This window comes from Macaca fascicularis, chromosome 4 (assembly GCF_037993035.2).
Source record: "Macaca fascicularis isolate 582-1 chromosome 4, T2T-MFA8v1.1".
Classification (NCBI taxonomy): domain Eukaryota; kingdom Metazoa; phylum Chordata; class Mammalia; order Primates; family Cercopithecidae; genus Macaca; species Macaca fascicularis.
In genome coordinates, this window is record NC_088378.1 from 39,009,601 (window position 1) to 39,025,000 (window position 15,400).

General features: G+C 34.8%; 1 protein-coding gene across 2 annotated transcripts in view; it reads right to left on the reverse strand.

The window, feature by feature from the left end:
• Positions 1-15,400, reverse strand: part of HBS1L (HBS1 like translational GTPase) — a 93,949-nt gene that overhangs the window by 23,720 nt on the left and 54,829 nt on the right. For both annotated transcript variants that reach the window (XM_005551902.3, XM_005551901.3), the window contains 4 exons: positions 10,770-11,029; positions 10,148-10,313; positions 7,080-7,197; positions 725-871 (listed from right to left, as the gene is read on the reverse strand). In XM_005551902.3, the coding sequence (XP_005551959.1) occupies positions 725-871; positions 7,080-7,197; positions 10,148-10,313; positions 10,770-11,029 (691 nt within the window). The remainder of the gene's footprint in view (positions 1-724; positions 872-7,079; positions 7,198-10,147; positions 10,314-10,769; positions 11,030-15,400) is intronic.

A 15,400-nucleotide genomic window follows, 5' to 3' on the forward strand; every position in this document is an offset into this window, starting at 1 on the left:
TGTAATAACAGCAGTGGTGATAAGAGTTTAGAAAAGTAAATACACCATATGTGCCAGAAGTAAATAACCAGAATTTTGCTCAAAGGCATTTTAATCATGTTCAGCAAGTCTTAAAAGGTATATTCCCTTAAGCCCAGAAATTTCCATGGAATGAACCATTTCTAAATACATATGCAGGAAATGTTCAAAAGTAAATGTTTAATAAATTATATCTTTAAAATAGACTAGAATTCAATCATAAAAACAATACCCTCTTTATCTAAGGATTATTAATTACTTGGAAACATGTACAAGACAAGAAAATTATCTTTTTTTAAAATGAAGATGATAAAACAGATAACCCAATTTTGTAAATAAAAAGATTCTTATCTATAAAAATAAATTGCATGAATATACAAAATGAAATATTATAAGTTTCTGGGTGGGAAGGAGAATTGGAAATACAGGTTTATTTCTGATTTTTATACTTTCATTCTGCTATAATAAACATCTATTATTTTATAATTTAAAACAATTTTTAGGTTTTAAAAATTAATTTTGAAAATAAGATGTTCTTGCTTAAAAATTACTAGCACCTCTTTTAAGATGAGAGCAGAGAATTTATTTTTAAAAACATGGCAACTGACTAATAAAATAAACACTAGTGACATCTGAGGTCATCTATATGAGCAGAATAACATCTTAATTAGCATCTTAAACAAATCTTCACAAAGCCCTTAAATACCTGATCCATTTTATTAACTGCAACAGCAAGCTGCGTCACTCCCAGAGAACGGACCAAGAGTCCATGCTCTCGTGTTTGTCCTCCAGTCTCAAATCCAGCTTCAAACTCTCCCCTGCTGGCATCTACAACTAAAACAGCTACATCCGCCTAAAGAAGAAAAATAATTGAAACCAGAAAAAATGTTTCAGCATTTTAATTCAAAGGACAGATTATTCAATTAATTATGTTGTCAAATTTTTAAAGGAAGACCCTAACTACCCCCATCAAAACAAATCAAACAAAAGACTCCCAAAGATGGATTAAAATTTTAAATAAAAGTCACCAAAAATAATGACATAAAGACCAAGAAAAAATGGCCATATTTGATTATATAACAATTAAAATATCTAAGCAAAGGAGGAAAAATATAAACAAAATTAAAACATAAATAAACAGCAACCAGGCACAGTGGCTCATGCCTGTAATCCTAGCACTTTGGGAGCTCAAGGCAGGCATATCACCTGAGGTCACGAGTTCAAGACCAGCCTGGCCAATATGGTGAAACCCCATCTCTGCAACAAAAACAAAAATTAGCCAGGTGTGGTGGTGCACACCTGTAGTCCCAGCTACTTGGGAGGCTGAGGTATCAGAATCACTTGAACCTGAGAGGCAGAGGTTGCAGTGAGCTGAGATCGCACCACTGCACTCCAGCCTACTCGACAGAACAATACTCCGTCTCAAAAAAACAAAAAGCAGTAAACAGGGAGGGACAAACATTAGTAACACATAAGGTAAAAGTTATAATCTCTATAGAGTCTTTACAAAAAAAAAACAAAAAAGAAGACATAGCTTTAAAGGATACAAGCAAGCTATTTGCTAAAGAAATATAAATGGTCAACAAACATGAAAAAAATTCAAATTCAGTAGAAACCAAAAGTTTTAAAAAGTAAAATAAAAACACACTGACATATTCCCCCTCTCCCATTTTTACAAATCACATTGTTAAAGATTTAAAAGACAAAATTATTTGCTGTAGGCAAGGGTGCAGTGAGAAGCGCATTCTCAAATATTGCTTACGGGACTGTAGGTGCACCACCTTCCAGGGGGTATTTTCATGAAAAGTATCAAGAACTTAAAAATTATACATATTTTACTTCCCATCAATTCCACCTCTAGGAATTTATCCCAGAGAAATAATTATAGATCTACAAAGATATTCATCAGAGTATTGTTTATAATGAAGAAAAATAACAAATATATGAATTATCAAAAAGCAGCATATTCATCCTCTACAGCTATTGAAAAAAAGCCTTGCATAACAAAGTTTTCTAACCTGTGTGGACCATCTTGTGAATCAGATAGAAAGACATTTCTTTCAGACTCAAATTACACACCCCACACAAGAAGAAAGCTAACCTTAGCTTAGCTCAGTTTCTTTGTTAGCCTTATGGAAACTAACGTTACAGGTTCCTACTATTCTTTTGTGTTGATGCCGCTTGCATCATGTGGGTACAGCCTTTTAAAATGTGCAATAGACAGTCTGAGCAACCACAGACGTTCCCCCTTTTCATTCTAATCAATTATTTCTGTCAATGCACTGTAGGGGCATTTTTTAAAGAACACTTTTATTTTCTCTTTTACAGCTTGTGCTTTGTATGCATACCTGTTTGTCACAGAAATCCACTTTTCTGAAATCTAGGAAACAAAGACTACACCTGGCATTCCCCTTCCCCTCTTTAGCTATCTTGGACTGTTACACAATAATCACTTTCTCTCTAGGGTCCTCTTATATTCCATCCACATTATTGAGTTCTCCCGCTTTCTGGTCAGAACAGAGTCCACAACAGCTTGTTTCTTTGTTGCTTCCCCAACGACCCCTTTATTTCTGTGCTCTCCAGTTTTTAAAGAATTTCAGATATCATATATAATCCTCACCATAATGGAAAATAAATGGTCATAAAATATGTCAGGAATGTCTCAGATATTTTCTCACAACAGAACATTACAATTTAAATTGAAGTACCGTCCATATACTTTGTCTGGTGGGATAATTTACACTATTCCTGCTTCCTTTTACTCGTACGTAAATACTCTTGCTTTGTCTCTACTCTTAAGTGCCATCTTCACTTCCAATCCTTCATATTTTATAAAGCTGAACACTTATTTCCTCAATGAGATACAGTTCTTTTGATCAAGGATTCTTAGATAAGAATAAGCATACACTGAAACAATCAATTTGAAAATTGGCTCTTTCACGCATGCTTGTAGTCAATAACCGTTCTCCACACCTCAGGCAAGTTGTCTAGCCTCTCTGCATTATCAACTTACTTACTTCATAGAAACACTAGGGAGTAAATAATAGTTTATATAGAACATCCATACCTGAACTTCCAAGTCCTAGGCTCAGTAATTGACAATCTTTTTCTCATTAGGTTTTCATAATAACTGTAAAATTATATTTACCTTCTTAGGTTAAAATGTAAAATTCATTGAATTGGTATTAAGATACATAAGGCCACAAATGTTCTACCTAATCTTCCTATTACCATCTCCAAAACATTTCTGGGCAACTTCTCTATTAATATTATTTCTAGGCAGCAGCTCTTGCCTTTGGGAGTCCAAATGCCTACTATGCATTCTCAAGGAAGCCTTTGATGATCAAGCAGAATAAAGTGATCTCTCTCCACAACGCGTATCTTCTCTGTTCTTGGAGTGCAACTCTTAGCCTTTCATCTTCACGTGTCGTCTTCTACACTGTGATTTCCCTGAGGTGAGGCAGCATGCCTCGTATGCTTCTTTGTGTCCCCAAAGCCCACTGCAATATTTTGCACACTCGGCAAGTTACTTAACATCTTTGAGTCTCTTTATTTATTTGTTACATAATGGAATTCAATTAGATGATCTCTAAAATCCTTTCCCACCATAATTCCATAAAGAGTTTGGAATAAATGATTTTTGGTTTTTGAGGCAGGGTCTTACTCCCTTCCCTCATGGCTCACTGCAGCCTCAACTTCCTGAGCTCAGGTGATTCTCCCACTTCAGCTTCCTGAGTAAGTGAGGCTATAGGCACCTGCCACCACATCCAGGTAATTTTTTGTATTTTTAGCAGAGACAGGGTTTCGCCATGTTGCCCAGGCTGGTCTTGAACTCCTGGGTTCAAGTGATGTGCCCACTTCAGCCTCCCAAAGTGCTGGGATTACGGGTGTTAGCCTCCATCCCTGGGTCTGGAATAAACGATCTTTATAATAACTATGCACTCTAAGGTTCTAGAATTCAAAAGCATTTTTACTATAACTGCTTGTTCCGGTGTTTGTCTCACTCACTAAACTATCAGTGCTTTGTAGGCATTGTATGCCCACACTGCTACCTCAGTGCTTGCTACACAGCTAGGATTCAGTAAGTAATCAATGAAAAAAAAAGAAAAAGACTCACAGACATACACACAGACATACATATACACATATAAGGAGAAACCAAAACTATATTGTATTCTTTGGTAAATGCAATGAAAACTACAGTTTCCCACAGTATCAGTGAGGGATTGGTTCCAGACCTCCCAACCCCTGTGGATACCAAAATCTATGAATGCTTAAGTCCCTTTTACAAAACAGGATAGCCTTTGCATACAGCCTACACACTTCCTCTCACACATTTTAAATTACCTCTAGATTATGTGTAATACCTAATACAATGCCTAAACATCATTTCATTTGCATGGATTCAACACAGTACTCAGCGTGCGGCAAATTCAAATTTTGCTTTTTGGAATTTTGTGGAATTTTTCCCCCCCAAATACTTTCAATCCACAGTTGACTGAATCCATAAATGCAGAACCCATGCATATGGAGGGATGATTGTATACTAATTTAAAATGGTGATAATATACACTTCTTAGAGTTGTTATAAAGACTATATTAAACTAAATGCATATAATACCTAATACAGTATTTGACCCATATTAGATACTCAATTAATAGTCATAATTACTTTATTTCCATCTTTTATCACATTCAGTCCATGAATCTTGAATTAATATTCTAAAATTACATATCAACTTTCTAAAATGGAACCAAAAATTTCTTATTTATCTTCAAATATGTTATAATGTATTCATACAATATCCTCTATGGTTGACAAATCTTCATATTAAAATTCTCTTTTTGGCTAGGCACAGTGGCTCACGCCTGTAATCCCAACACTTTGGGAGGCTGAGGCAGGAGGAATGCTGAGCCCAGGATTTCAAGACTAGCATGGGCAATACAGTGAGATCCCATCTCTACAAAAAATTTAAAAATTAGCCAGGCATGGTGGCACATGCCTGCAGTCCCAGCTACTCAGGAGGCTGGGGTGAGAGGATCCCTTGAGCCTAGGAGGTTGTGGATGCAGTGACTGGTGATTGTGCCACTGCACTCCAGTCTGGGCTACAGAGTGAAACCCTGTCTCAAAAAATTAACCTTTTAATGAGTAGATCCCAGAAAATGGTTAATTGCTTGAAGTCACGCTTTTGCCATGTAACAGAGTCAAGTTATTTTAACTCTTCATGTTTTCCAGTAAGCATCCATTATGAAAGAAATGAATGTCCTATATATGCAGTGCTATTTTCATTGCTTTAATCATTTAAAGTTACGGTGATGCACAGCATAATGACGTTTTGGTCAACCATGGACCGCATATACGATGGTGGTCCTGTAAGATTATAATGGAGCTGAAAAACTCCCATTGCCTAGTGATGTCGTAGTGGCCAAAATGTCATAGCACCATGCAGTACTCATGTATCTGTGATGATATTGGTATAAACAAATCTACTGTGCTGCCAACTGTATAAAAGAATATAGCATATGTAATTATGTATAGTACTTTATAATAACTATGACAGTGGTTTATGTACTTACTATTTTTCACTTTTATAATTATTTTAAAATATATTCCTTGTATTTATTAAAAAATAAATTAACTGTAAAACAGCCTCAGGCAGGTCCTTCAGGAGGTATCCAGAAGAAGGCATTGTTATCATAGGAGATGGCAGCTTCATGCACCTTATTGACCCTGAAGACCTTCCAGTGGGGCAAGACGTGGAGGTGGAAGACAGTGACACTGATGATCCTGATCCTGTGTAGGCCTAGACTAATGTGCATATCTGTGTCTTTGCTTTTCACCAAAAAAAGTTTAAAAAGTAAAAAAAAAAAAATTTATTTATAAACATTATTCATATTTATAAATAATAATTTTTAAAAGCTTATGGAATAAGACTATACAGAAAGAAACTATTTTTGTACAGCTGTACAACATGTTTGTGCTTTAAGCTAAGTGTTATTATAAGAGAGTTAGAAAGTTAAAAAAATTTAAAAGTTTATAAAGTAAAAAAAGCTACAGTAAGCTAAGGTTAATTTACTATTAAAGAAAAACATATTTTTAAATAAATGTAGTGTCACCTGAGTGTACAGTGTTTGTAAAGTATACAGTCGTGTCCTAGGCCTTCACACATTCACTCACCACTCACTCACTGAATCACCCAGAGCAACTTCCATTCCTGCAAGCTCGATTCATGGAAAGTGCCCTACACAGATATTCCATTTTTTATCTTTTATGCCCTATTTTTACTGTACCTTTTCTATAATATGCTTAGATCAGTTTAGATACACAAATATTTACCACTATGCTACAACTGCTTACAGTATTCAATACAGTAATATGTTATACATGTTTGTAGCTTTGGAGCTATAGGTTCCATGTAGCCTAGGTGTATAAAAAATGTTACCAACCAGATTTGTGTAAGTATACTCTAATATGTTCACAAATGATGAACTTGCCTAACAACTCACTTCTCAGAATATATCCTTATCATTAAGGGATGCATGAATGCAAATTATATTTGATTTTTTGCAGCATTCTTATTAAGAATCATGTAATTTACAAATTGCAATGCTTTTTTAATGTTAAAAAGAAAGGAAATAAACCACTGGGCAAAAATACCCAAGCTTCATTATTTCTGCATAAATAAGCTCTTTAAAAAGATATAGGACTTGAATATATTGAAAGACATAAAGCAGATTTTGAAATATTCATGCCAACTTATCAATAAAGGAAATATGAAACTATACTCATCAAGTCCTTTACCATTACTTTTATGATAAAGAAACTCATAGCATTTATACATTTTGTTTCTTTGTGAGACATTTTAAAAGGTTTTACAAAGTACAGGTAAAAAGATCATGAAAAATACAATATTGCTCTTTTTTTGTTCAAGCTTTATAAAGATTAAAATTTTTAATTTTAAAATATTTTAACAGTTAAAATCCTAGAACTGTAACCTCAGGATCAGGAAATTTTATGTAAAGTACAATCAGTACACTATAGTAAAGAAAACAGCAGTTACCTGGGCTGCTCCTGTAATCATATTTGGAATGAAGTCCTTATGGCCTGGTGCATCCATTAATGTAATAACTTTGGTTGTGGTTTCAAACTTTGTCATACCAACATCCATGGTTACTCCCCTTAAACAAAACAAAACATAGTTAGAATGTACTATGTAAATAGTGCTATAGAGTAAATTAATAACCGTCTACATGCCCATCTACATTCTTAGGTAAAAATGGAAATTGTATTTATAGACCATTATTTTTGAATAATTAAATTATCATTCGGGGCTGGAATTTCTGCTATAAGAGAAGTGCATCCTTACGGCTTTAACACAAAGTGGTGGACACAGTAAGAGCTCAATAAAAATGATAGTTATGCCCTATTACCTTATTTGTTTTGTAAGAAATAGTATAAATTGTGAAGAAAGATAGATACATGGGGACAACTCTAAATGGGGGAAAAATACTGCATATGAGAAAAGATAAATGAAAAATTACCACGACCAAGAGGTAATTTTCTTCATGTTCTATGCTTATGCTTCACTAATTATAGAAATGAGCTTATAAAATGTACATTTGCAAGGCTGGTTAGTATGCTACATATTTAGAAAACACGGGGTATCAAAGCAGATGCCTAATTTTTAAAAACAGATAGATGAACAGCAGATTGCTTTGTATCCCATTTAATTCTTCTTGGAGACAAACACAGTGCCTTTTTTCAGCCACAAAAATGTAGATTCAGATTAGTGAAATGCTTGGGACTAAAGCTTTTCAAATGGCAGATTTTTTTGGATTTGGAATATTTGCATATACAAAATGAGGTATCTTGGGGATGGGACCCACATCTAAACACAAAATTCCTTTATGTTTCATATACACATTATACACGTAGCCTGAAGGGAATCTTATGCAACATTTTTAGTCGTTTTGTGTGACCTGTCACGTGAAATCAGATGTAGAATGTTCCACTTGTGATGTCATGTCAGCACTCAAAAAGTTCCAGATTTTGGAGCATTTCAAATGTCATATTTTCAGATTAGGGATGCTTAACCTGTAAAAGAAGGGCCCAAGGAAGGTCTACAAAGGCACTCAGTCATTCTAGGCCTCAGGAATTTAGACAGGGAAATCATGTGGCAATTAACTAGGTCTGCCCCAAAATCACCCGAAGGAAGGACTAATAATACTCCCTTTCACTATCAAGAGTACAACAATTAGAATAATGAACTATAGGATTGCCCTAGCAATAAAGTAACTGTAGATCTCCCTAGTCAAGCCATTTGAGTTTAATCTGAAAGCATGGGCCATCCTAGTTTGCCAAAGTGATGCTTAATTCTCTTTAATAATTCCCAAATAGTCTAGGGACGACAGGCACCTTCAGAATAATGGTGAACTAAGAATTATTCTGAGATCCTCCCTAGACTGACCTGGGTATACTCTGCTGACCCAGCTCTGATTTCAATTTGTAACCCTAAGGATATGGAATGTCACTCAGCTTACCAATTTCTGTTCTTCAGTATCTGAGAAGAACAGGAGATGTACAAATATTTAACATGGTGGGATAAGCAACATATTATGCTTTGTAAATGCTATTAAGGAACATATGGTGGTGAGCTAAAACTCCCATCATGTACCTGGAAGCATCTGCTATCTATGGAATGAAGAAATATTCTAAAACTTATATCATGCTGAGCAATAAAGAACTAGCAGCAGCAAAAGGCAGCAGCAAAAATATGAAAGCCAATCAATAGATGTATTGTCAAAAAAGCTAAAATGACTGACCACTATAGGAATCAAATAGACTATTAGTTCACTTGCCAGCTCAACTAAGATACTAGATAAATTCAAGTAAACCATTCTAACTTAAATTATACTGTTCTCAAAGTCTTTACCTGCTTATTAGATAATGCAAAGAAAACTAAAAAGCCACATACTTTAATAATGTGCTTGTTAAACTGAGAGGTGAAAATTGAATTCAAGCTTCTAATAATGCAATATATATAATTCCATTGTTTTCCAAAATTGGCAACTGTCCAGCTAATTTTTCTTACTAGGATAGAAAACAGGTCTGTGATACTATCCAGAACTAAAGACACCCACAAAGAAAGAGAAACCATTATGATACAAATTCTGGTATATCAGAAAAGCTAAGGAATACTGTGACCTGCTTTACAGAGTGTTACCTTGTATGTTATAATGGAGACTATCCAAGACTGCAACAAAATACCCATTAAAAAGGCATGAAAATCCGGATATATTCTCCAATAATCAGACTGAAGACATCAGGGAACACAGTTTAATCACCTTGTTAATTTAGGACTTCCACAGGACTTTACAGGTTTGTAAAGAGTCATTATTTTGATACAGTAATGTATCTGCCATTTCACTAATTATTAAGGTCTCCTTTGGCTCTCCCACCCTAATAACCCTAACACCATCTATACTGTCACTCTAAAAAGACTTCAAAAGAAATACTATTCTTTGGCCAGAGTATATGAGTAGCTGCATATTCCTACTAGAATCCCCCCAAAATTAGCACTCAATACAGTAACAGAGACAGAGGAGTAACTGCATTACAGCTACAGAATTACTGGTTTGCTGACTGTCTCATAAAAACATAATATATACAGTATAAAAATGAATTGTTTGGTAATTTGAATTTGCTGGTTATTTAGATTCTAGACAGAATAGGTTTTACTACAGTTACCTTTCCTTTGTAAGCTGACATGAAATTAAGTCTTACTCATAATTTTAATTCAAAATCAAGACAATTTGACAAATACTTAGGGAAGTGACAACTGAAACTTATCCCATAGAATAATTAGCTTATGATTTTTACTGTTTTTTCTGCATGGCTTTTGTTTTGTTTCTTTTAAACATTCTTTTAATCTATTTCATAAAATTCAGAAGAGAAAAAACAGTATGTAGATTACAACAAAAAAAGTCAAAATATTTCCCTGATATTTAAAAGCTATTTTCTAAAAATAATCTCTAAAGTATTTATGTTTTACAAATTCAACACATATTACACACATATTTTAGAAGACCGTATGACTTCAAACTGAAAATTTTGAAATATAGTGACTACCTTTCCCTTTCTTCGCCAGTTTCATCCAAGACCCATGCATATGCAAACGAAGCTTTGCCAGCCTTTTTAGACTCCTGTTCATACTTATGCATAGTTCTTTTGTTTATATTACCCAGAAGATAAAGCATATGGCCCATCAGAGTACTTTTCCCAGCATCAACATGACCTAAAGAAAATTGATTCAGGATTAATACCAGGTACATTTCCAGATGTTCACACATTGAGGCACTGCATAAATGTGTAATTCAATATTTCATGTTAGTGGTTTACAGTAATACCAATATTTATCAAATGACAGTTACAACATCTAATTGAAAAAAAACAGCATGTCTCTTTACAAAGGGGGGAAATTTCTCAGATTTCTGGAAATTAAAATTGTCAACAAGACATGCCGATTTCAAAATGTTCACAAAACGAAAAATCCCACAATCAAGTGTAATGACCTCTTTGGTAACTTGGCATTATCTCTCCCCAGGTGACTAGAAAGCATTATGAGGCCCTGTGCCTCCTCGCTCTCTGTCCATTCCACCCATGGAGAAACTCAGAGTTTCCATGCTGCCACCAGACAGTGGGCAGGCTAAGGCATGGCTAGCTGAAGATCCAGAGGGACAAAGAGCATTACCAATGACCACCAAGTTGAGGAGCTGCTTCCCTCCTTGCCGCTTCTCCAGTTCCGCCTTCACATCTAATTGCTGCCTCAGCTTGCCAGACTTTTTCACCGGTGCTGGGGTTGAACTCTGCTCTTCTGATGCTTGAACCGTCAGGGGTGGATTAGCAGATTTAGAAGCAGTCTCAAGAACATCAGAAGAAGCAATGGCATCTTCAATGAGCCGTTCTTTTTGAGGTGTGTGGAAACTATGACCATTTTCTTCAGAAGATACTCTATAGAAGGCAGATAGGAAAAAAGTATTTTAAACCAACTCTATTGATGTCCTATAATGTCAGAAGGGCAGAGAAGCTGTTTCTTCATAATCCTTTATGCTGCAGACCAAAAATAATCTCTGCTAAGTAGCTAAAGTCTGTTAAAGTGGAAATGATAAGTAGCTAGATTCAAACCACAAAAATACAGACATGGAAGACCCAATGAGAAAAACAGTGTACCAAAAATGAAGATAAGAAGAAAATATGTTGAAAAATAACTGAAATTCAAAATCTAAGCCCACAGCCTTGGCCATATAATCCATCCTATCAAAATCAATGTTATAAAGGAGATATTTTGTCAAAATGGCATCAAATATATTACTGGAGATGAATTAGTACTAAAATATAGTTTTACTTCAACTCATCCTTCCAACATGATAGACTTATGATCTTTTTTACTCAAACACTACCCTTAGGGGAGATATCTCTAAATGACTACAGTTCATAAACATTTTTGACAGTGGAGCTTTAATTCATTAATTCAACAAACACTTGATTTACTAAAAACTACAACATATACTAGGGACTGATGTCAAAAAGAAGATGACATAGAAATTAAAAAGTCAACTACCACTCCCAAAAGATTACAATCTGGTGAGGAACTCAGATATATAAAGGAGAAACAAGGCTGCCCAGCTTAACTTATTCTTCCGTTGACAAAAGTAAACATCGATCTTAGTTCTTCATGAGCTTGTTGACACTCCACATAGAATCTAGTACCAGTGCTACTCTGTGAACAGCTATAAGGAATGTGACTTAATAATCAGACTATGATATGCCTCACTTTCCTTTAACAACTATGGATAAACAGAATTAGGACAAAGAGCAGGTTAAATTGGAAGTTATTAAGAATGAAGTCAATTACATCCAACTCAATGTGGAGCTGACAGAGAAAAACTACATACAGAAAGCAGTTTATAATAATCATTTAAGATTGTAGCATGATGGATATGTATAAGCACATCTATTTTCTTCTTGCCTATTATTTTTCCCTGTCAGGGCATTTTTATATGCCCAATATTAGTCCTTCACAATATGCCTCAGGAAAAGAGTCACATTAGTTATATTTGCAACTTCATTAAAAGCCACATACCCTTTCTCATTTTATTTTGCTTTTTCAAATCTCTACTAACCAATTTAGGTATTCATTTTTGAGCACTACTTAGACAGATGCAGATGCACTTCATCTTAAACTAGTAGGTAAAAACAGTAGTATGTGGAAAATGTTCCATAGTTTTAAATGATTCTAACAGGCTAAATTAAGTGAAATCAGACTCTAATTTGCAAATATTTGTTTGAATGACCACAGCTAGTTCTAAAAGCAAAACATGATAACTTTGTATTTAGAAGAATGTAAAAAGCCCTACAAACTATAACACAAGTGATCTACTGTGACTAGACACAGGCTCTGGTTTGGATCAGACCTGGGAGAAATCACAATCTCGGGCCCCATATCTTTTTGCTTTTAGCTGCAAAACATTTTCTTCAGAGGCAAGCTTACACTAAATTCAATATGGAAAACAGATCAAAGCAGACAGCTATGGTGGACAGAGTGGGCAGGGGCTTGAAGCTCACGCTTTCAGGATAGCATTTCCATTTAAGTAAATTTTTTTTTTTTTTTTTTTTTTTGAGATGAAATCTCGCTCTGTCACCCAGGCTGGAGTGCAACGGTGCGATCTCAGCTCACTGCAACATTTGCCTCCCAGGTTCCAGCGATTCTCCTGCCTCAGCCTCCTGAGTAGCTGGGATTACAGGCACTGGCCACCACACCCGGCTAATTTTTGTATTTTTAGTAGAGGCAGGGTTTCACCATGTTAGCCAGGCTGGTCTCTAACTCCTGACCCCAAGTAATCTACCTGCCTCGGCCTCCCAAAGTGCTGGGATTACAGGTGTGAGTCACTGTACCCGGCCCCTTTTAAGTAAATCTTAGGTAAACTGTAAATTAATTCACTAAAATTTTACAGTGTTGGTGGGAAGTGACCAAAGTAATTAGAAAAGTATCCTAGGTAAGTCTGCCCTTAGTCAAAAAAACTTCTGCATATTACGAAATAAAAGTCAATGTTTTAAGTTTTGAAAAATATCTAAGATAAGGTCTAAAAATGACCACTTGGATTTCAGGCCTATAATTAATTACTGATTGGTATGAATGAAAGAATAAGTTGGTTGAATTTTTTTCAGTTGCTTTCTGGTATCATTTTGTAAACTTTTTTTTTTCTTTCCTTCTTTTTATCGAGATGTTCTCGCTCTCACTCTGTTGCCCAGGCTGGAGTGCAGTGGCACAATCTTGGCTCACTGCAGTCTTGGCCTCCCAGGTTCAAGTGATCCTACCTCAGCCTCTTAAGTAGCTGGACCACAGGCATGCACCACCATACCCAGCTTTTTTTTTTTTTTTTTTTTTTTGGTAGAGATAGGGGATCTCAATATATTGCCAAAGCTGGTCTTGAACTCTTAGGCTCAAGTGATGCTCCCAGCTCAGCCTCCCAAAATGCTGGAATTACAGTCCTGAGCCACAATGCCCACCCTGTACACTTATCTAATATTATAAAATGACTAGTCTTTTTTTTTCTCTAAACTACCTTTCTAAAAGTAAACTATAGATGAATCTAGAGGTTTAATCTTTCTTCTTGAGTTAAATACTTGAAGCTAATAATTGAGATTTAAGAGTTTAAAAGAAGAATATTTCTTCTATATGCAATGTTCCATTTCTACTTACATGCATTTTCTTGCATCTACTATTTTTAATGTTATTAAAGAAAAAGAAAGTTTGCTGTTTCAGTTCCTTCCAAGTAATACATTATGCATTATCCTTTTTTTTTCTTCTTCCAAATAGAGACAGGATCTCACTCTGTTGACCAGGCTGGAATGCAATGGCAGGATCATAGCTCCCTCAAACTCCTGGGTTCAAGCAATCCTCCCGCCTCAGCCTTCCAATGTGTTGGTATCACAGGCATGAGCCACTACACCCAGCCATATCCTTTTTCAAATAAGACATCATTGAGAATCACACTATATAGAAATCTATGATGCTGAAATCTTGACTCAAAAGTGTTTCATTGTGTTTCTATATGCTTTCTTAAGACTAACCCAGAACAGGCTAAGTGTTATCCCTATTATAAATCTCAAAAAAATCCTATAATAGTACAACTTGGTTGGCCTTGAGCATTTCTGAGTATTTCAATCTATAACTACAGACCTTTCATATTCTAACAACTTCTCCCATAGAATCACATCAAAATGTTGCCTCGTGGGTGGATTTTTTACCTTTATATTATTTGTAAGTTTATTTTTAAAATAATATGTATTTCCCCAAGGATTCTGAGCAACACATATTTAATAACTATTCTGTAAAAGGAATACAGTGATGAACATTAACAGTCCCTGGCCCCCTGGCCTCATGAAGAATACAGTCATAAAATTCTGAAAGGCCTGCATTGTACTTACAGAGCTTTAAAAATTACGCACATTTATTGACACATTTATTACCCATTATCGTTATAATTATTCATTTAGATACCTATGCATTTACTTCTAATATAATACATTATTTTGGGTTTATTTGCATGTTGCTAAGACTTCTGAAAAATCTTTTGAACTAAGATTATAAAATCCTTAGAACAATAAATTGTATATTCTATTTATTTCCTCTCTCTCTCTTTCTAATGGAAAAATCCCATAATAGAATTAAATGGCACTCAAGAATAAGGACAAAAGGGGCGATTATAATTCTGACAACCCAATCCCAGTTCAGAAGGAAAAACGGCATACATGAAGCTTTTTGAGACCAAATCAGAATTCTAAATTTTTTTAACAGGCTAAAGTTACTCATGATAGAAATTAACTTTTTCATTCATCCAATCATTCAATTAATGTATACTGAATGCCTACTATGTCCTAGATAATGAGTCCTTTCCTTCACTGACTTTGAAATCTAGTGAATAAAGTCTTGTTTCTATAAAACCCAAAAATTGAACTAGATGATAATTAACATTCTTCCCAACCAAAACTCATGATACCTCACTAATTTACACAAAAGAATAGTGTAAGGAAAAAAAAAAATAAGGCTCCTGAGTTTATATTTTTTTAAAAATATAACTTGGGAAAAGGGAGAAAAAAAGGAAAAAAAGTCTGTATATAAAAATCTGTTGTTTACAGTTAAAAACCTATTGTTTATATTTGATAACAATGCTTCATCATTTTGACAGACAAAATACATACAATTTATAAGTAAAAGATTTATTGAATAATTGAAAATTCTGAAAAATTTTACTTTAAAAATTAATGGCTTCAAAGCAACTCACTTCCCTTGTCTATAAAAACTCCTGGAAGGATTCT